This window comes from Vidua chalybeata, chromosome 20 (genome assembly GCF_026979565.1).
Source record: "Vidua chalybeata isolate OUT-0048 chromosome 20, bVidCha1 merged haplotype, whole genome shotgun sequence".
Classification (NCBI taxonomy): Eukaryota; Metazoa; Chordata; class Aves; order Passeriformes; family Viduidae; genus Vidua; species Vidua chalybeata.
Genome location: NC_071549.1, coordinates 7,952,028 through 7,974,101, shown reverse-complemented (window position 1 = coordinate 7,974,101; position 22,074 = coordinate 7,952,028). Strand labels below are relative to the sequence as shown.

The 22,074-nt window shown below is 49.4% G+C and overlaps 1 protein-coding gene across 3 annotated transcripts; it reads right to left on the bottom strand.

The window, feature by feature from the left end:
• Nucleotides 1–6,365: 6,365 nt before the first annotated feature.
• On the bottom strand, nucleotides 6,366–16,737 carry LOC128798110 (transient receptor potential cation channel subfamily V member 2-like). 3 transcript variants are annotated; one of them, XM_053961328.1, is made up of 18 exons: nucleotides 16,473–16,737; nucleotides 16,128–16,290; nucleotides 15,752–15,869; nucleotides 14,605–14,900; nucleotides 14,000–14,133; nucleotides 13,559–13,711; nucleotides 12,910–13,050; nucleotides 12,129–12,427; nucleotides 11,571–11,747; nucleotides 10,987–11,145; nucleotides 10,785–10,880; nucleotides 10,229–10,299; nucleotides 9,759–9,924; nucleotides 8,891–8,957; nucleotides 8,504–8,811; nucleotides 7,880–7,998; nucleotides 7,338–7,432; nucleotides 6,366–6,609 (listed from the first exon to the last, which is right to left on the bottom strand). In XM_053961328.1, exons 4-18 carry the CDS (start codon nucleotides 14,841–14,843, stop codon nucleotides 6,479–6,481), a joined length of 2,355 nt encoding a protein of 784 aa, XP_053817303.1. In that variant the 5' UTR covers nucleotides 14,844–14,900; nucleotides 15,752–15,869; nucleotides 16,128–16,290; nucleotides 16,473–16,737; the 3' UTR covers nucleotides 6,366–6,478. The 3 variants fall into 3 exon arrangements, with proteins under 3 accessions (XP_053817303.1, XP_053817302.1, XP_053817304.1); XM_053961329.1 differs by lacking the exon at nucleotides 16,473–16,737 and having other exon boundaries at nucleotides 6,559–6,651; nucleotides 16,128–16,459; XM_053961327.1 differs by lacking the exons at nucleotides 15,752–15,869; nucleotides 16,473–16,737 and having other exon boundaries at nucleotides 16,128–16,459.
• Nucleotides 16,738–22,074: the final 5,337 nt, after the last annotated feature.

Below are 22,074 nucleotides of genomic sequence, written 5' to 3'. Positions count from 1 at the left end.
CCGTGGGGCACACGGGGCCCTCCGGCCGGGGGGCTGCACCAATCGGTCCCAGCCCGACCGGCGGGGCGGGATTTTCATCTTCACAGCCCGGCCCCACCACGCGGCCAGTGTCACGGCAAGTCTTCCAGCATCGTGTTCATCCCGCACCGCGCCTGGCCGTGGCCGCAGCCTCTCAGGACTCCCCCGCTCCTCAAACGAGGGCATGGCACAAGAACTGCCCCAGGGCTCAGCAGAGAAGGTGTTTTTCCCAGAGAAGTGTTGATTCTCAGGACCTGCGGCACGGTTGGGCCGGCACGCAGCTCTCTGACCCCTGCCCGCAGCACCCCCACGCTCTCCGGTCACAATGCCAGCGGCTGCATTCCCAGAACTCATCTCCCCTGCCCCCCAAACGTGAGCGGGAGGGGCGAGGGGCCTCGAGCTCCGGCGAGAATCCCCCACCCAAGCAAGAATTGGACCAAGAAAAACACTGTTCCCCAGAAAGGCACTAAACTTCATCACTTTCACTTTCGCGGCAGCTGCAAGGAGCTGCCGAGGAGCGCCAGCAGCAGAGAACAGGCTGGGAGGGGACCCCGGGCTGATTGGAGTCGGCGGGGTCCGCTCCAACGCGGCCCCGGGCTGCTGCTGCTCGCTGCTGTTGCTGCTGGCAGCGCCTGGCGACCCGGCGAAAGCCGCGGGAGGCGGCGGGGCAGCCGGGACCGGCGGGGCCGGCGCGGGGGCCGCTGCGGGCGGCGAGGCGCGCATCACAGCCGATGTCGGCGGCGGAGCCGGCGCGGGGAGGTCCTCGGCCGGCGCCGCAGGCCGGGGGTCTTCTATATCATCACAGCTCGCATCGGGAACAGGCTCCGAGCCGGCGGGCGGGACCACCGGCGCGGCGGAACCGGCCGCTGTGGAGGGATCGGCCGCTGGTGCGGGGCCGCAGCCGCCGCCGCGGGAGCGATGACGGGCGGTGCCGGAGGCGCGGTGACAACTCCCGGAGCAGCGCCTCCGCCGGGAGCGGCCCCGCACCCTCCGAAGGGACGTGGAGGCGGGGCTCACTCGCTGCAGGAGGAGGAGGAGGAGGATGAGGAGGATGCTCCCTCTGCGCAGAAGCAGAAGAAAACTTCTGACCCACGGACAAAGGCTCTGCCCCCCCCCCCCCCCCTTTTCGCGGGGATGTACCTGCAGCAAAGACTGGATTATCGGAAAAGGGGTCCATTTCTGGACTATCGGAAGAAGCTCTAAATAAACTTTCATGTATCGAGACGCCCAGAGATCTCGCATGATGCTTTGCCTGATGAGGAAATACAGGGATCTCCAAGCCTCTGTATTCAGGGAAAAAGCCAGATCCCCGAAAAAACCATGACTGTCTGCATATTCAAGAAACTCCAAAAAATCATCATCAGGGATAGAAATTCCATTGACCCGAGCCAAATCTCTCCAGATGGCAAGTATAGGGCCATATACACAAGACAAACCAATGTCGAAATCTGCAGACATCTCTTCCCAAGGTTAAAGTCCACCCCAGGTCAGGGCAGTACTATTATCAGAAAATCAGTACCTTTCAAAGGAAGGCAGAGGCATCCAGTTACGGCAAACTGCTCGGGGCTGCACCTGGTCCTACAGAGAGGGTTCCCACGGCGTCTTACCTCCCCTATCCCTCGCAGGGACGTCGGACATGCCTTTTCAAGAGGGTTCACCTCCTTTCCCATGTTAAATCACGGCTGTGGCCCGATCCAGGTCCTGGTTCTTCATCCAACGTTCGGGGTCACCACTTGTTGTAGATGTTGGTGAACCCAATGGGAAGAATGATGATGTCTAACTCTATTTCAGAAGGCTGAATTATTTCTTTATTATAAGTATGTTATAAGACATTAATATGCTATATAAAAGAGGATACTAAATACTACATGCTACTTTCTCTAACTCCCATATCTCCCAACTCACAACTCGTGACCCTGTTCTCCAGAGTCCAGCCACAGGTGGATCCAATTGGCCATCAGGCCCAAACAATCCACCATGGTCCAACCAAGCACTCACTCTGGGTAAACAATTCTCCAAACACATTCCACAGGAGAAAAACAAGGAGCAGAAATAGAAATTGTTTTCTCTTTCATTTCTCTCTGTGCACCTCAATAAAAAATCCTGAGAGAGAGAGAAATGTGCTTGCCACAATCCCGGACATTGTCATGGATCCTGTAGGATCTCTTGTTTCCTGCGTGGCCCCAGAAGCAAAGGGGACATGCAGAAAACTCCCCAAGCACATTTGTGCTGCACAGAAGTGCCAAGGGCTGCACCAACAAATCTCTGCACACAGGAAAAAATCAGGATTTTACCACACCGGGACAAAAGGGACAGAATAACTTTATGTCTTTATTTCTCTCCTATTTTCTAATGACCAAGCCAGGAGCTCTGGCTGCAGCCTGCAGTCCTCTACCATACAGGGCGAGCACATCCAGCAGGGAGCACAAAGCAGGAATGTTTTATTTGTCACTGCTTAGGCATGGTTGGAAAATCCCCAGCACGGAGTGTTTACGCTGCCAGTGTTTTCACCTCTGTCTCCAGGCAATGGACGTAAACCCTTCCCTCTTCCCTCAACCAGCATCAAACAGCTCCAGCAAGGAGAGCATCTGTCAGCCCATCGGGCTGCACACCCATGGGCACAGCTCAGATCCCAAATAAAACCCAACCTGTGCTCCAGAAGGGGACAAGCAGCCCTTTCCCTGGAATTCTCTATATATAGCTTTGTAGAATTAGTGTCCTTTGCAGCAGTAAGGGCAATTTTTAGAACAAAACATCACATATCTACTTATATGTGGATCGTTTCCTATTATTTATTTTATTCCAGCCATCCTCAGGGACGGATCCTGTAACCAGTTTAGCAGCAAAATCATTATTCACCAATCTGACAGCAGAAAAGGAATAGCACAGCTGGCAACCTCCCTCCCTGTGACCCATGAGAGTGGAACAGAAGTACAGCACAGCCCAGTTAGCTGAATTTTTTCCCACTCTTTTTCCAAATTCCATGATTCCTTCCAATGTAGTTGCTGCAGAGGTAAAGCACTTTAAGCTTGGGATGAACAAAAGGAAATGGCTCTGGCACTCTGCAGATTCATTCTTGTCCTAATGGATGAAGGTTTTCATCCAGAGGATGCCAAAATAGCAGAATTTTTTTTTTTTCTGCAATGATGGAGTCCCTGACTTTAGTGTTGGAGATGTGAACAGCAACAAAACCAACACTGTCAGCTGGGGATGGCTCTTCTGCCCAGTGAAACAGAGACATGGTTCTCTTTGCCCAGAAAATCTAAATTTTCCAAGGATTCACAGAAAATAATGCAACAAACCCCATGGGCACTTTCCAGCTACCTCCAACTCTCCTCTCTGTGTGTTTAACATTTGACAACCATTCTCACAGACCAGAAATGATGAAACACTCTATGTGCCACAAATCTCAGCTGAAAAAAGAAAAAAAAAGAAAAAAATATTATGGCAAAAGAGGAAGCAAGAAAACCCCCTTTGCATTCAGATTTGGTACCACTTCTGTTCCACCCCAAGGCAGCCACAGCCACATTTTCTGAGCCTTTGCCTGCTCCTGTCTGGCCCCAGATTTGTTTTTTTTTTGTGCTGCAGAAGCAGATGTGAGATTGCAAAGTGCAAGTTTTCTTTTAATAATAATCCCCCCCCCATTTTAATTTTTGTTTTAGTCCCAGAGCAAGAAGTGAAATTTATGGAGTACTGCAAAGCCCAAAAAGTGAGAGCCAGCCCCAGGAAGAGTCCAGCTGCAAACTCCACCAGCTGCAGCCCTTCAGCCCCAGCCCTGGGCAGCTCCTGGGACTTGCAGAAAGCATCTGGTCTTTGTCGGGGCCCTGGGGCTGTCACATTTCAAAGGCTCCCTCTGTGAGCTCCACAGGCAATGGAAAATATGTTCAGTTGCAAGTGGGGTCACAGGGAGATGGAGAGAGAGGAATCAGCTCGTGGATGCAGCTCCAGCTTCAGAGCAGCCTTTGGAAAAACAGCGGGGGAAACTCCCCAAAATGTGCATCTGAAGAACAAGGAAGGTTTGATTGCACCTCTGCCCCTGAGGAAAATAGGGAATTGGGAACCACACAGAGCAGAGATGGAGTTTCTTTTAGGAAAATTGCAGAGAGAGCTCTGTGAGGTGGGGAGAGCTCAGAGCCTTCCATAGAGGGCACAGGGAGCAAGGAGCAGGCAAAGTGTGCTGGGGTAAAGGAGGGGTTTGGATGCCCAAGGTTCATCTCTCACCTGCCAGGAGCCAAGGAACTCTGGCCAAGCACATCCAGAGGGTTTGAGCAGCCCTAGAGCTGCACTGGGAGCTGCTGGTGTCTTTTCATGGCAGGGCTGGGCCCCCAGAGTCTGTGCTTTGGGCAGAGAAAGGAAACTGCAGCTGTGCCTCCACTGCCATTTGTGAGAGGGTTTTTTTTTTTGTTTAGCCAGAGCCCTGCAAAACCTCCCCCTGTGCACAGAAAAGGTTCTCAGTGGGGCTTACCTGTCAGGGGGAGAAGGGAGAGGACAGCTCCTCTGTTGAGAAGTTCTTATGTAAACGACTGAAGGGTTTCCTGACAAAACATTATCATCTGTTAAGAGTGGACCCCAAAATTCTCTGGGGCCTCCTAACCATCATCCTTCATCCATGAGACTGCTGGGCTGGGGTGTGAGTGGGGAGCTCTGGGGATGCCAAAGCCCTGCCTCACAGCAGAACATTATTGATGCAGATAAAAGATAAAGGGGCACTGCCATGCTTAAAAAGAGAAGCAGGTTCAAGGAAGGGCTGAAGAGGAAGGTGATGCTGAAAGCTCTCAGTGCCCACAGCTTCCCCAAACTACCAGCAAGGTTATTTATTGAGACTCCAGACAGGGATGGCACATCTGATCCTGCATTTCTTTACAATCTCCAAGCGTCCCTGCCACAGCAAAGCACCAAGCGCAGCGATAGATTTATCATGGGCCAGATGAGCCCTCCGTGCAATCTGAGCACCTTGCCAGATCTTGGGAACACTTAGGACAAAGCCATAGATGGAAAAAGCAGCTGAAGGCTTCACAAAGCAAGAAAACAACAGAAGGTGGAGCAGGAAAATCAGGTCCCACTCAGAGTCCCAGAGCAGTGAGGCTGGAGGGGGAATTGCCCAGCACGGGGGGAAGAACCCATTGAAGTGCAGGGAATGAGTTTTAAAACAAATTTTTTGCTGCCTGTCACGTGCATGTAGTGAGGATTAAGATGATGGTCTCCAAAAGGAAAACCACCAAGGTTCACTCTCTCAGAGTGAACTGAGACAGATCTCAGGCTGCATGGTTTATCTCACTGAAGGGAAGGTGCTGCCAGCCCTTGTGGTCTGCAGCTTTCCTGGGATTCTCACCAACCTTTCCCTGGACTGGAAGGTGCATCCAGGGCAGCACCAAAAGATATTTTACATGCATAAACTGACATGAGGCCATGGAAAACAAGAGTTAACTCCCACAGCAGTAATCAGGAATTGATAAGAACTGACAGTCCACACTGATAACACCTTCTCTCCCTTGCTGAGAAAGGCAGAAGCTCTAAAAGTGCATCCAAAAATGAACATTTTCAATCAAGTACACTTGCTGTATTGTTTACAGAAATTTTACATGTCATTACTGTTAAATAGAGTGAAAAGTGAGACAGCTCATTTTTATCTCTTTTCCCACAGAGTTTACAGCAGGCTGCCCCTCCTGCCTGAAGCAGAGTACAAGTCACAAAAAGTAACGAGGTCCTTGCAGACATTTGCAGCAAGACAGGATGCCCATGATGAGTAACAGGAAGCAAAAACCACACAAAAAGTGTTGGCCCGTCAGTCTCACAGGGGCCACGAGCAGGATTCTGCTGCTGTTTATTACAGAGACAAAGCAACCCGTGAAAAACAGAAGTCCCAGAAATCCACCAGCAAAGTTTCAGGTCCAGGAAATCCACATCACCTCCCGTGCTTTAAGTGCGAAGAATTTCATTCTGGAGGTGTGAAATGGGGGTCCTGATGTGGATTAACCACGGAGCCCTGCCACAGAGTGAGGGTTTGTCCACTCACATCTCACACCAGCACAGAAGACAACTCCACCCTCAGCAACTTTTAGGACTCTACAACACTCTTTATTCCAAAGCACTTCAGTGCAGTCCCTTGTGACAGCAGAACAGGCTGGGCCATCCTCAGCCAGGTCCTTCCATGAGCATTATCCATGAGCACTGTCCCTGCACAGCTCAGAGAGCTCTGCCTTCCCCACTGCCCCAGGAGCTCGCTCCCACCACTGGATCTTTAGGCATAGTTATAAGAAAGTGTCAGGCAGAGAAAAGTCGAGTAAAAACAGTTTCTTCAGAGGAAATGAATCGTTAAAGTGCACGACAACACTGAAAGCCTCGGGCTGAACCACAGTCCTCCACAAAATGCACTTTGCTGCTGACAATGCCTTCAGTTCTCCCAGCTGCTGGGGGAAGAACAGCTCCTCTGAAGATGGAGGCAGGCTCAGGAAAGCTGTCAAAGCTCTCTGGGCTGTCTCTGCAGAGGCACCATCTCTGTGCCTGGTGGCTGGGGCTGCAGCAGGGCCAGCTCCTCTGGGGCAGCTGCTCGGGGTGCTTTCTGTGCTGGCCGTCTCCAGGAGCTGGTCTCTGCAGCAGGGACACAGGAACAGCCTGTGTTTCAGCAGGAAGCTGACAAAGGGACCCAGCTTTAGAAGGGTGAAGGCTCAGGGAGCACCCAGCACCCACCACAGAAAGTTTTAAGCGCTGCAACCTCCCCAAGTCCTGGAAAACTGGCACCCAGGAGGAACCCACACTAGAGGTTGTGTCCAAATCCACTGGAGCTCCTGCCCAGGCTCTGCCAGGCTGAGCAAGATCTTTCTAACAGGGTAACAGCTCTGATTTCCACAGAGATCCTTCCCAGCTCTACCAAGGGAAGCAAACAAAGATCTCAGGCAGAATCTGACAGCATTGCCAGAGTTAATGCCCAAATTCAGGCTCTAAAAGCCCTGTGATTTTAACATCTGCAGGATGAATGAGCCTAAATTTTACCTTTCCTAGGAAAAGCATCCCATATTTGGGCTACTGAGCCAAAAATAAGAGCAGCCCTTGCTTTTCCTCAGCAGCATTTCCTGCCCATTTCTCCCAGAGCTGAATAGGAATGGCATCTCCTTCATCCTCAGTTTGTTCCCAAACTCTGGCCAGCTCCAGACCTACACTAAATCTTTATTTTCTCAGCTCACAAGTGGTGCTGCTGTGGGGAAGCAATTTTAAGTTGGCCTGCCTGGAATGCCAAAGACATAACAACATGCCAAGAGCAGTTTGCTGAGCAGGAAGCTAAAAGGATACTGCAGACCTTTCTTCATGATTTAATTTACCTTCTGGGTTTATTTCTGAATCACTGGTGATTCCAGGTTCTTCCTTCAGAACTCCCACATCCTTTGCCCAATCTGCCCATTTAATTTCCTCTACTCTGGAGGAGACAAAATGCAACAAGACACTGATGCCTGGAATGCAGCATCTCAAGATCAAGCCAGATCTCACTGTTCTGCAGCCTCCCAGCCCAGCTCATCCTGCCAACACCACCCTGATGGTTTGGCTGTAGCAGCAGCTTTTTTTTTTTTTTTTTTTTTTTTTTTTTTAGTAAAGAACTTCTGTAATCAAAGCTCCACAAGGTAAAATATCTTCTCCTCCCATATGTTGTCCATGGTCTGTTTGGTTTCAAATTCTGCAGCTCAGGGAAGGTTCTTAATACAAAAGTGGCAATGCTGGAGGATCAATTAATTCTCAAACCTCCAGCCTGGCAATCACCAGCAAATTTGGATGTGGCCAGGAGTGTGTGGTTGAGTCAGTGCTGAATTTCCCTGTGGTGCTCCAGGCTGTGACCCCTCTGGAGGGGGGAATGGTGCATCTGTCTTACCTGAAACACCACCTCTCATCTTTCTTGTTGAGCCCCACTGACATGAAGCAGCCAGATCTCCTCTTCCCACCCTGGCGCCACAGCCAGGCCTTCTCTATTTCTAGAATAGCAATTGCCCTCTGAAAGAGTAAAACCCACGTCAGAGAGAAACCAGGGCACAGACAGAGCCCAGCCCAGCCTTTCCATTGAGTCTTCCCCACTCAGAAACTCCTTGCATTTGGAGAATCCCCAAAATGCTCCTGAAGTAGCCTCAGGTCACCCGTGCACGTGGATCGTGCAGGGAGCTGTAAATCCACCTAAAAATGCACCTAAAATTTAGGTGTAAATCCACCTAAAAATGCGCCTAAAATTTAGGTGTAAATCCACCTAAAAATGCGCCTAAAATTTAGGTGTAAATCCACCTAAAAATGCGCCTAAAATTTAGGTGTAAATCCACCTAAAAATGCGCCTAAAATTTTGGTGTAAATCCACCTAAAAATGCGCCTAAAATTTAGGTGTAAATCCACCTAAAAATGCACTCCCAGGGTGACAACTTTTTATAAAAGGAGCATTTCTAGCTGAGCTTAGGACAGACGGGCACTGGCACCTCTGACTCTGAGACCCCAGCAGGGCTTTGGGCCTCACCTGCAGCTTCCAGACGCTCTTGCTGTAGCCAGAAATATCCGTGACAGTCTCGCTCATGAGGGCAATCAGCATGTTCAGCAGCAGGATGTAGGTGAGGATCACAAACAGCAGCAGCAGCAGCATGACAAAGTACCTGAACCTGGCGTGCTCCTGGAAATCCAGGTCCCCCATGCCGATGGTGATCTTGAAGAGCTCCAGGGAGACGCTGAGCAGCCCCCCGTACATGGCGTGGCTGCCCGTGCTCTCCAGGTGAGCCAGGGACTTGTTCTGAGACACCGAGGGAGCATCGCCCATCAGCGTCACCAGAGCTGGGAGGAAAACACAATTTGAGTCCTCGGGGAAGTGCTTTGTGCAGCTCAGCCCTCACATAACCCAGAGAGAGCTCACCTGCAGCAAAGCCGAAGAGGAAGATCATATAAACCAGGAGGAAACGCAGCAGGTCTCTCATGATGGTCTGAAACACAAACCAGGGGAAGTGCTGTCCTTCATCTCGCATGAAATCACCAGGATGATCTCACACATCACAAACCAGCCCTCAGGAACACTGACAGCAAGGTTTCCACCTTTCATCCAGTTTAAAAAACTGCTAATATGTGTTAAATTACTTCCACAAGTAAATAATATCATTGGCAGCTTAATCTGACAGTGCTATGGACTTCTTTGTTGCTCTGCTACTATGAACAGTTCTTTGAAACAAATAAATTCCTGCTGACTCCCCACTATGGCTGTTTCCAAATTATTTCAACACACACACACCCCTCTCTCCTTTCCACCTCCACTGGCTTTACACAAATGGTGACCAGAAGTCTTCCCTGGCACCTCTTTTCACCCCTGCTTTGCCTTTCCAGTCCCAGGTCCCTCTGTAGCTCTGGAAACACCTCTCAGGCCGAGCTGAGCAGCTGCAGGGAGCCCACTCTGGTTCCAGAGCTGTTTGGAGCTGGTTTTTTGGCACACAGGTATCAGCTGCTGTCACCTGGGATGTCCCAGGTCCCTCTGTAGCTCTGGAAACACCTCTCAGGCCGAGCTGAGCAGCTGCAGGGAGCCCACACTGGTTCCAGAGCTGTTTGGAGCTGGTTTTTTGGCACACAGGTGTCACCCGGGATGCTCAGCGGTGCCAAATGAGTGACTTGCTGCAGCTGTAGACGAAGACACTGACCTAACCTCTTTCTGCAGCACCTGTGCTTCCACAGGAGGTCAATCCCAGCTCCTCAGAGCCCAAACCCTTTCCCTGCAGAGGCTTCTCCCCAGCTCTGACCTTCTGGATCATGACGCTGTAGATGCCGGTGCGCTGGAAGCCGCGGGTGTAGTAGAGGGTGTTCACCCAGCCCAGCAGCAGGGAGAACACCATCACTGCCACGTAGTTCTCCGAGCTGGCTCCGTACAGGACTGCTGAGAGCAGCAGGGAGAACGCCTGGATGAAGCTGGAGAGGAAACAAAAGGAAGTGGCAGTGACTCACCTCAGCAAAAAGGGCCCTTGCAGATCTGCGCTGCAATAAAACGCATCTGGGGAGGCTGAGGGGAGCACAGAGCCCACCCAGCAAAGCTCACTGCAACCAAAAAAAGGCTCAGGACAAGAGGCAGCAGTAGGAGAAGGCAGCAGGGGTGGAAAGAGAGGGGCAGAGGATCTGTTTTTCCTGCTCTCCAGCTCTGTGGCAATGCTGGGGGAGCTCAGCTGCACAAAGGAGCAGTTCCAAGCTGTGGCTGTGCCAGAGCCCCAGGACATACATCAGGATCTCGATGCAGCTGTCAGAGCACATGGTCTTCAGGGACTGGCGCCTCCTCCGCAGGTACAGGCTCTGGGGAGCAAAATCAATTCATCATTCATCAGAACCAGGCCATGTGAGAGAGGCAGCCCTGCCCTGCCCTGCCCCAGGCGAAGCTTTGCTCCATGTGCTCCTCCTTTCATCTCCAAGATTCCCAATCTCATCCCTCCCAGATGAAAAAAAGCCCTTATTTATAAAGGGCAAGGATAAACAAGGGCTGAATCATGGCTCAGCCCAATGTCTTTATTAATAGCCTGCATTAAATGCCAGGGATGCATTTTAATGCCATAAATCACAGAAGTCTCTCAGAATTATTTGCTGTTGTGGAACTGTGATCCCCCTTGCCCAGCAACCTGGCTTGTGCTGGGCCTGCCACTGCCAGATCACAGCGAGTGTCTCAGAGCAGGATTCCCTCCTGCACATCCTGATGTCAGGAGAGCAGATCCTGCTGCTCCATGCCAGTGATTGCTCCTTTTTCCCCCTGTCTTACCATGAAACCAGACAAGAGATCCCCCTACCTGAGCAAAGATCAGATAAATGCCTCCTAACAAGATAATGATCAGTCCAGAGACCCACAGGAAGCCTCCAGCTGTGAACTCCACTGGGAAGGAAGGCTGCAAGACAAAACCAAAACCACCCAAAGCAGTGGAGATGGGCAGAGGCAGTGATGCCAACTTTTAAACTCTGCTCCATCCATCCAGACAAAACCACTGGACCTACCTTTACCCTTAAGGGCTGATAGTATGCAATGGCTGTGAAGATGATCATGAAGGACAGGTAGGAGACAAAGCTGAAGTAGAATCTCTTGGAAGCAAACGTTTCCCATTTTTGCTGAAGCAGTTTGTTCAGTGGCTCCAAAACCACCATCTTGTACCGGTTCTGTGGGGAAACAAGCAACCAAAGTGCACCTGTGTGCTAACAGGAATGGGAATTCACCAGAGGATGGTCTTTTTAAAGGCTGGAGCTGTGTGGATTCAACTGGGGAGTCATTAAGGAGTTCTTCATCAGGTCTTTTAGTGTGAAAGGTAACAAATATTGCATAGAAATCACTTCATCGAGGTATTTGAACAAACCAAGGCTTAAGACAACAAAGGATCAAAATTTCTCACAAATTGTGGATGGTCAGAGCCATACCAAGCAGCCTCCAAATAACAAAATCTGCAAACATTCCCACGAATCACTCCTTTTCTCAGAGAAACCATCACCTGAAAGCCCACGTTAACTTGAAATGCAACACTTATACAGCAACACCATAAAAAAAGGAGAGAAAAAAGCCTGTCTTTGAGCTGTGGTGAGAGCCTCACCGGGGTGTCACTGCTGTAGGCCAGGATCTCCAGCACAGAGTTCTCCTCGAAGCTGTCCAGGGAGGACAGGTCGTAGAGGGACACGTGGATGGGGCCGTAGGTCCACTCGGTGAACTTGCGGGACAGGTGCCGGTACACAGGCTCCTGGATCTCCCTCTGGATGATGTGCCTGAAGATCTGACACAAACAGGGGCACGTGCCTGTGCTGCAGGTGCAGAAGGACACCCAAAGCAGCACACAGCTGGATTTGTGCCTCGTCCAGCGCCGGGATCTGGCTAAAAGCAGGCCAACAACCACATCTGGCTCCCCCAGGAGTGGGACCAGTTTCAGCCCAGGGAGCAGGGACAGGGCAGGGGCAGCAGCCAGCTGAGGCTCTGCAGGACACAGCTGGGTGGCTTGGAGGTGCCCTCCTTTGTGGCACTGCCCCTGCCAGCAGCATCAGCACAGGCTGGGTGCAAGAAGCTCCAACCCCAAACCCCACTGGACACCAACCAAGGGAGTGAATTACACCATCCCTGCTCCTCAGCAACCCCAGGGCTCCTCTCTGGCCATCCCTACCTCCACTTTGCCTGTCTTGGCAGCAAGCTGCAGGGGATTTAACCCATCATAATTGACAATCTCCTCCAGCTTGCACGTGGGGTCGAGCTTCACGCCCGCCTTCAGGATCTCCACGTAGGTGGTGCTCACAAACTTGGTGTTCTCCTCGGTGTCATCCGCAATCATCACCAGGGCGTGGAGGACGGTGTTGCCCTGGGTGTCCTGCTCCTGCAGCCTGGCTTTCTGGTGGGGGTTGTTTAAGAGATAATCCACCACATCCAGCTGGTTGGTGCAGGCAGCCAAGGAGAGGGGAAGTTCACCTGGGGAGATTAGGACAGAGCATTTGGAGGGGAAGCAGAAAGGGGTGAGAGAGGATTAAAGAAAAGAGGGGGGAAAAGCAATCCTATAAAAATATGTTTAGCCCAGAGTTTTATCACTGAAACACAGAACGGGTTCTGCCTCAGTGTCTCTGGATTCTGAAAGGGTTTTACAATAAACAATTACTCTGTTTCTGGGGCAGCTGAAACACCGTCCCACATCTCAAACTGAGCTCTCAGATCTGAACTAGCCAAGTATCGGTGCTTGTCTGAAGCCACTCAGGATTAAACACACAAACCCAAAGATGATGGAAATGCACAGTGAACACCCCAGATATGAAAGGATTCTGCCATTTAAATAAGTCAAGGGCTTGGTTAAAGGGCACTGAAGGTGGCAACAGAGGGGCAAACCCATCTAGAAGTAGTGGCATCACATACAGCATGGCAATAAGAACCCCAAAGGAACACGTTCCACAGTGACTCACCAAAATAAAAGTAAACTCCTTCTTTCTTCTTCCTGAAGAATTCCCCGTGGGCTCTGGCATGGACATCAGCTCCATTCTCCACCAGCAGTTTCACCATGTCAAGGCTCCTCTTCTCGATGGCAATGTGCAGGGCGGTCTGGCCTGGGGGCAGAGCAAGCCCTGTCACTGTGTGCCACTGCCAGGGCACAGCACGGGATGTCACCGTGAGGGCTGCAGCCTCGGGGTGGGCAGGGCTGCCTGGCAGCTGAGGGCTTTCAACAAGCCTCAAAACCATCAGAAATTCAACAGCAGGGCAGGCAATTCCCCCTGCCTGGCACTGAGATCCCAAACAGCCACGAGAGGGCTGAGACAGGCACGCTGCTGCTCAGAGCACAGCCAAACAGAGCTCGTTTAACAGCCTCAGACCACTTCATTTTTACAAGTGCTTTTTATACTTTCCCGAGTAAATAATCTCACTTCTTGGGTTATTAAGCATGTATCACTTCTGTTCTACAGACCAAGGAGGGTATAACTCAAGGCTGAAGGAGATGCAGGAGCAGAATCAGAAATAAGAGGTGAGTGGGCTCTGTGTGACTGCACCAGAACCTTGGGGCTGCAGAGGCTCCAGTTCCCCTCTTTTCCTGCTCATCTCACAGGAATCCTTCCTTACCTCTGTAGAAACAGTCAGAGCAGGACACGTTGACAAGTGGCCTGGGGTTCTGTGTCTTTTGGTCTATTTCCAGCAAGACTGGGATTGTGTCATTCTTGCCATTTTTTAAGTTCAGCAGGGCTTTCATTAAGCAGGTCTTCCCAGTCTTTGCATCTGGCAGGGAGAGAGGATTGAATGGGTTGTGGGTTTGTACACAGCTGTAGTGCTTGATTCAGAGATCAAATATAATCTCCATTTTAAAGGTTCTTATCAGTATTTTTTGTAGTCCTAAGGCAAAAAACTTAGGATGTATTTAATTAATGGCATTCTCCAACTTGGGGTGAATGTAAGGAAAATAAAAGAAGACAGAGGGCTGGAAAAAGCAAAGAACCACAAGCACACTCCCCTGCTCCCCTCAGCTACCCCCGGGAATAACAAACCATTCCAGGAGCAGGAATCTACCTGTGTACTCGGAGTTGGTGAGGAACTTGGAGTTCCTCCTTAAGTAGTCCAGCAAACCATCCAGTGCCTCGGGGCTGCCCCTGACCACGGCGCTGAACAGCCGGTCCCTGTCAAAGCGATTCGGGTCCTTCTGGCTGCGGGACAAAGGCAGAGCCTCAGGAATTCTGGAGAGGAAGCTCTGGAGAAGGGAAGTTCTGGAGAGCAGGGATGGGAATGTGCCACGAGCTCGAGTGGGACAGTGGAAGGAAGGAGGGAGATGGAGGAGAGTTTGTTGGGGGGGGAGAAAAAAACCCCATTCAAATGTTTTATTTTTGAGTCAAGGGAAAAACAGAGACAGTTATTTCCCAGAATTCTGCTAAGTGGCTGCTCTTTCCATCAGTTGGAGCTGTTCCCAGCCCCAGCCTGATGTGCAGCCCTGGCAGGCATCCAGAGCAGAGAGAGGAGCCCAGGATGGCTGCAGGACCAGAGTCAGGCCCATCCCTGGTGGGATTTAGTATAGACTCTTTTAGTGGAGACTTGGGAAAATCCATAGGTTCCCACCAGCCAGGATCAGGGTGGATCACCTGGATCAACCCAAACTGGTCAAATACCCCCAAGTCACTCACTTGCTGACGAGTCCTGGCCGATAATTCAGATTAATCTTGATTTTAGGGGCAAAGTCACTGCTCTCCTTCTGATAAGGCGTCTCCAAGGGTTGTGGCTCTCCTCTCCTTCCATGTCCTGACCTTTCTTCCTTTTTACTCGGAGCAGGTTTATCTTCCTGGACGCTGTCATCTGTTTCTAGCAATCCCATGAGCCTGTTCCTCTGAGCTGGGCCTGGCTGCCCGTTTGTGAACTTATCCATTGCCAGGAGAGATGGTCCTGCAGATCAGCAAAGATGTTCCCTGTGGGGGCACTAAACCTGCAAGGGATGGGGAGAATGAACACAATTTCTTCACAAACCCCAAAGGCGTTTGGACGCAAAGGAAGTTCCCAGGTTGACCACGGGTCCCTTGAGAGGGAGATTTGGTGAAACTCTGCATGGAGGAGGAGTATTTGAATCAAGGATCAGGGTCCTAAATGGGGTTCCAGTAGAGGAGAAGTTTAGAAGCAGTTCATGAAGCACGGGCAACTTGTCTGCAGCACATCTGAACCCCCTGTGTGGGATGACCTCACCTGTTGGCAGCAGCACAGGTTCCTGACATAAAAGGCAAGGAAAGTGGCTCTTTAGGAGTCTGTGATCGCTGTTCTTGTCTCAGTGCAACCAGCACAGGCACAGGCTGGTCACCAAGTGGCCAAAAAGATAAAGGTTCAGCGAGGGCCCTCTTTGCAACAGTGATAAGTTTGCCCACAGTCCCTTCTGGGAGGCTTTAGGCTGTCCAGACAGGGAAACACCTGCACAAACTGTCTGACATTTCATCCTGGGGCAAAACGAGTGGGACCTCCCCAGTATTTGGAGCTGCTGGTTGTCCATGTGAGCACAGAACCGGAGCTCCCAGCTCCAAGGCAAGCATGCTCCCCCTGCCCTGCAGCCACTCACAGCCCTGGGAGCCTGCACAGAGCACGGCTCCACCAGAGCTGCTGCACCAGCAGAGCTCCCAGCCAGCCCCCTTCTCTATCTGATGCTCCCTGAACTCCGTTCTGACTCTTTGGAGACGTCTGGGTACATCTCAGACCACACCCAAGGCACAGTGCCTGGCTGTGGGGTTTCAGGGAAAGGGAAACCTTTCACAGGGTTTGTGAGGCAGAAATTAAACATCCACAGTCACCAACCTGCAGCAGAGCTCTGGTCAGCAGCTCCTGCTCATTCCCAGGCACTCCCTCCAAAGGGTTAACAGGTTTCCTCTGAAGAGAAATCTCCCTTGCTGGGGCTACGGCCAGACTCCATAGCCTGCACCAGCAAAGAGGTACATGGACACAGCATAAGCATTCTGGCTTAGGTTAGGCTGTGAAAAAACACGGGGCTGGGCAGAAAACAGCCACAAAACATCTTCATGCAGCTCACAGCAAGAAATCCAAGGGCTGATTTGGAGACAGACCGTTATGATAATTCAGACACTCCGTTTAGTCTGTGCTCTAGTGACAAACATTCCTCTGCACACACCCTTTAACCCCACCTCAGACTTGCTTCCCTCCCCAAAACACTTACTGGTACATTTGCCGAATCCTTTAGAAGGATATTTGCACTTCCATAACAGTTTGCTCGTGCTTTTCTGTCTTCCTCTCCCCAAAATCATTCCTCAGCTGCCGTTTCCATCTCTCCACGGCGCTCAAGAGAGTTATTTACTGTCAGTCTCGCACAGACAGAGCGCCTGGGTTAAGAGCAAGAGCAAAATGGTCCTATAAAAAAGGACCCTCTGATGTATCCACCCGCTCTGTGCATCCCTGGGAGCACAGGGAGCACTCTCTGCTTGCCAGCTCAAGTTCCCAAGAACTGAGTTCTTTCTCCCTGAGCCCTCACCAAGCCCTGCTGTCAGAAGAGCTCAGCACTTACCAGAAGTTGCTGCAAGCTCCACCCAAGAACTGATCTGACAAGGAGTCCCAACGGATCCTTCAGAGGGGAAGTAACCTCCCAGCAGAAACCAAGTCAAGCACCAAGAAGTGTGAACTGGCATGAAGGCAGACCCAAAATTATTTCCGTCCATGGGTGAGAAGCCATGCAGGGAAGGCCATGTTCATCCCAGCAGCCTGGCAGTGGCACAGTGTGGAGCTCCTGGCTGGTCCATGAGGGAATCCAAGGTTCCTGTGAGCAGGAGCAGCCCCAGATCCCTGTGATTTACTCAACCGTGTGGCTTTTTGCAAAGTGAAGGAGGGCTTGCACAGGAAATGACTGGCTAGATTTCTCAGTGAAGGGGAGAGCCAATGAGTGCAGTGCTCTTATATGGGAAAGCTGGCTGCAAATTGCAAATTCAGAACGCTTAACCCCTGCCTGCACACGGCGAGGCAGCGCCTCGTGCCTCCCCCACAGCCCCTGAGCTGCCACAAGGCTGCCCAGGACAAGCAGAAGTGCCTGGGAACAGCTGAGGCCAAACTTTGTGTGGGGAGCCAGGTCTGCAGAGCCCCGGGGACACAGACAGAGTGTCCCACCAAGTGCCAGCTGCTCCTCAGGGGCTGGGGCACTGCCCAGAGCAGCCCCAGACTCTCAGGGCATCTGCTCCAGGGCCTGTGTGTGCTCCAGAGGAGAAAAGTCTGCGACAGGCTTCCCCCGGGAGCAGGGATGTCCCCCCACCCCACAAGTGCCTGTCCTGGGGTCCACACACCCCAAAAGTGCTTCGCTTTCCCCTCGCAGAACAGGAGCCCTGGGGAGCAGAGGTGCTGCAGCTCCTCCTCTCCCGCGGGGGCAGCGGGGTCACGTCCTGCGGGGTGTCCTTCCCCCAGGGAATGCTGCTCCCGGGGCTCCCACCCCAGCTCCTGATGCTTTACAAAGCCACGGACGTGACCTAGAGCCCAGCTAGGAAATCTGATTAACGAGCAAAACGGTGAAGAGCCCTTCCAATCCACACCTCGACAGCAGGGACGGGCTCCAGGAGAAATCCCACAAGGGAGGGGAGCCACTGGCCCAAAGCAGGGCTGCCACAGCAGCACACACTGAACTGTCCCGAGGCACAGGAGAGCCGGGGCAGCGCTCCCCCCGCGGCACTGCGGGATGCTCTGGCACCTCCTGGGAGCGCGGCCGGCGCCCACGGGAACTTTCCCGGATTCGGCTTCGAGGCAGCTGCAGGCTGTGAGACCGAGACCGCCGCCCTGGAATACACCAATGCACGGCACCGTGCCTTCCCCCCCTCGTGGTTTTGCAGGAGATTTCAAGTTTATATCTCAAGATTCCTGCGCTTTAAAATGAAACAGGTCCAGCGACTACACAAAGCTGCTTTTTTTTTTTTTTTTTTTTTTTTTTTCCCCATGATGGTTTCTTAATGATGAATTAAGACCCACAGAACAGCCTATAAAGAAGAAATAAATGCGAGGTCAGATCTAATCTCTCCAATCCCCACCTCGTTCCAGCCTTGCACTGATCTAGCTCAGTTTGCTTTAGCTTGTTACACTTAATTTACTGGGATACCAACAGCGCTTCAGGAGTTTAGCTCAGACTTTAGGGATTTAAATCCTTTCGGGCTTCTTCTCCAGCTGTCCTGGGAGGCATCCCACCACTCCAGCCAAGGGATGAAATCAGCCCTCAGGAGTGCATCATAACAGAGCTGTGCCGCACATCTGCTGTTAATATCCTGCAGGGAGGGAGGGGAGCGGGCAGCTCGCTGGGAAAGGAATCGCTGCCAGCTGGGAGATCACCCAGGCACACAGAGCCACGGCGAGCACAGAAACACAGAGCAGCCAGGGGAAAAGCAGCAGTTTAACTCCACCTGCCCACCAGCCTGAATTCCCCTCTTGCTTTTTTTTTTTTTTTTTTTTTTTTTTTTTTTTTTTTTTTTTTGAGGCTTTTATGGGGAGGAACGTGAAGGAATCTCACAATTGCTTGTTTTACCCGTGAAATATGTCTGAGTTTGTCCTGACAGGAGAGGCACGTCCTGTGGAAATCTGGGAAGAGAAGTCAAACTGCCAAGTGAAATCTCAAATCAAGTGTTATTCATTCAAATTATATTATATTCTAATTTAGTCATTAATAAGGAATATTATCAAATCTATTCATATGTATTTATATAATAAATATTATGTAAGTTATATTATCCATTATAAGTTCCATTATATATATATATCCATTATATAAGTTATATTATCCATTATATAGCTATATTAAAATTAGAGATGAGTAATTCACAGCAGAAAAAGCAATGACTGGAACTTGCTTAAGCAAAAGGAGGAATGAGGATGATGGTGTTTGGAAAAGATGCAAACAAGAATATTTCCTGAAATTTATAGTCTGTGTTCACCTAAATTCCCATTTTTACCAAATACTGAAAAACATAATAGTCCTATAATTGATACCATGTTTTCAGTATGCTGTAAATAGAAGTTCAAAGTAATTTGTAATTTAGTTACAGGATTGGTCTGTGGCCACTCAGGTGTAGCAGCTCAAAATCATCTTCACAGGAGGAGGAATGTGGCAAGCACATTTCTCTCTCTCTCAGGATTTTTTATTGAGGTGCACAGAGAGAAATGAAAGAAAAAACAATTTCTATTTCTGCTCCTTGTTTTTCTCTTGTGGAATGTGTTTGGAGAATTGTTTACCCAGAGTGAGTGCTTGGTTGGACCATGGTGGATTGTTTGGGCCTGATGGCCAATTGGATCCACCTGTGGCTGGGCTCTGGAGAGCAGGGTCACGAGTTGGGAGTTGGGAGATACAGGAGTTAGAGAAAGTAGCATGTAGTATTTAGTATCCTCTTTTATATAGCATATTAATGTATTATAACATAATTATAATAAAGCAATCATTCAGCCTTCTGAAATGGAGTTAGACATCATCATTCTTCCCATTGGGTTCGCCGACATCTACAACAGAGGAAAACCTGTAATAAAAACATGCAAGGTTGGAGGATTAAAATACAACAGGTAGGCCAGCAAAAGGAAAACCAGTTTCTTTTAAAGGTGTATTTTCACACTTGGGAAGATATCAAGTGTTTTTGCAAGGCCTTTTTTTTTTTTTTCCATGTAACTGTTATGTAAAAGCCACACTGAAGTGATGAATTTGAGCAGCTTCATTTCTTAGTTACAGATGGAAATTATGCAGTGCCCAATCTGAAACATAAATATTCTTAAATATAACCCCTCGTCAGAACTTGTCTGATAGCCCAGGGAACTCGATTAATCTACACAAGAGTATTTCTGGAATTGCAAGTTCCCCATCACAACATTTGCAGGCTCCAATCTATATTCTTTAAAGGAACCATCCAGATCTCTTATTCCTAAAATGGAAGTATCTTTCTATTTGATGTATCCCTTTCTGTAGGATCACAGCCTGTAGGAATGCTGCTGACAATCAGAGAGCAGCAGAAGAGGAAATCCAGATGGAAAATAACCGGTTTGTGGAGGAGCAGTGACATCCCGTGGCCACCGAGGCAGCCGGAATTCCTGCTGCTTTTGAAACGGCCAAATTGGGCAAAAATCTTAAAAAACACCCCTGGCTGCTGTGCACAAGGCTGCAGAAACACTGAGGGATTTATTCCCGATGTTTACCTGCCTTAACCCTCGCTTTCCCAATATAATTATGTTTTGGGGCAGCTGCAAAAGGAGAAAACCCCAAATGTATCCAAATTCAGTATAATGGTTATTTCATTTCTCTTTTTATAGGTATAAGTAATTTTTTTAAAGCACAGAAGACAAACCCCCAAAATGTTGGCTGCTTTTTCTTTTGGGGGTTTTGTTTGATTTTTTTCTTTAAGAGAGAACAGATTAGAAATTAACTGAAGCAATAAGAAAAAAACTCAAAGGCCAGTCACAAAACAGCAGGATTAACAGCAGGATTAAAAAAAGATGTTGCCAGATCTGTTGTAAATATGGGAGCATTAAGATTATTCTGATAGCATATAGATTCTGGCTAAAACATATTGAATTATCATTTTAGTCATGAATAATTGTCTCTAAGCAGACTTTTGAGGCACCATCATATTGTAGGAATATAAAAAAAAGTATATTTTAACAGCATCAATAATTTGTATTGCCTAACATCTTATTTTGTTTTACGCTAATAACTTTGGTGTAAACACTGCATATTATACAAATTCATATTCACATTTCCTTGTGATTCATATACATTTCCTTAATTTGCTTAAATGGCAAGGATTTTTTTTTTTTTTCTTATTAATGAAGAAATCATTGCAGTCATTTCCTGGAGCACCCCAGGTACCAGTGGAGGCCACGGTTCAACACCAGAGGCCCAGGCCAAACACCAGAGCAGAGGGGCCTGTGCAGACCCCTCCTGTCACCTCCCTGGGGTCCCTGTCCCTGCAGGGCACCCCAAACCCCAGCAGGAAGGTCAGGAATGTCAGATTATTCAGTGCTCACCCCAAATCCCAGCAGGAAGGTCAGGAATATCAGATTATTCAGTGCTCACCCCAAACCCCAGCAGGAAGGTCAGGAATGTCAGATTATTCAGTGCTCACCCCAAACCCCAGCAGGAAGGTCAGGAATGTTGTTGGACTAAGTTATTTTTTGACTTAAAAATTGGGCAGCTGAGAGGCATTTTAAAAGATCTTATTCTATTTTTAGTCTCATTTGAAGGGTGAGACAATACAGATGTTACATACTATACAAACCTTCAATCAAATATTAAATTTTTTCTGCAAATTTATTTCCCGCAGAATGTCAGTTTATTCAGTGCCCACCCCAAAGCCCAGCAGGAAGATCACTTTATTCATGTCAGTTTATTCAGTGCCTTATTCCTATGGGGCTGTGAACTGCTCAGGCACTTCAAGCAGGGCTGAAGACACCCAGCCCAGACAGGCAGGGAATAGTTGGGGCTATTATAGTATATATAATATATAGTATATATACTATATAAATATATATAAAAAATATATACTATAAATATATTATATATATAGTATGTATGTGTATATATACTATATAAATAGTATATATATATATACACACTATATAAATAGTGTATTTTATATATATATATATATATATATAGTATATAATAGTTGGGGCTAGGACATTTGGAGATCACCCTGCCCAGCCAGGGCCACCCCGATGTTGCCCAGAATTATTTCCAGGGTTTTTGTCCATGGCCCTTCAGGCCCTCACAGGGAAGTGCCTGCACAGCCTCTCTGGGCACCCTGCCAGGTGGTTAAACTGCAAAAAAGCACAAAATCAAAACAGCAGTTGCAGGAAAACTCAGACTAAGGGAAGTCTCTTGTGGCAGAGACAGCAAATGTTTACAGAACTTTGTATTTCTGCTAGCTCAGCGGACAGAAAAGCAAGCCCTGCTCCTAAAAAAAAAAAAAAAGATGATGATGGACATAACCCTCAAACCCACCCTGAACTTGCAGCGTGCAGCTTTCCATGAAAACAGCAACTTTTTGGTTTAATTTCCCATGAAGTGTAACACTTGCTGTGTGATGAAATCCAGAAGGAACTAAACCCATCTTCCACAGCAGCGCTGCAGAGGCTAACAGAGGGCCCAAGGTGGCCACTGTGGG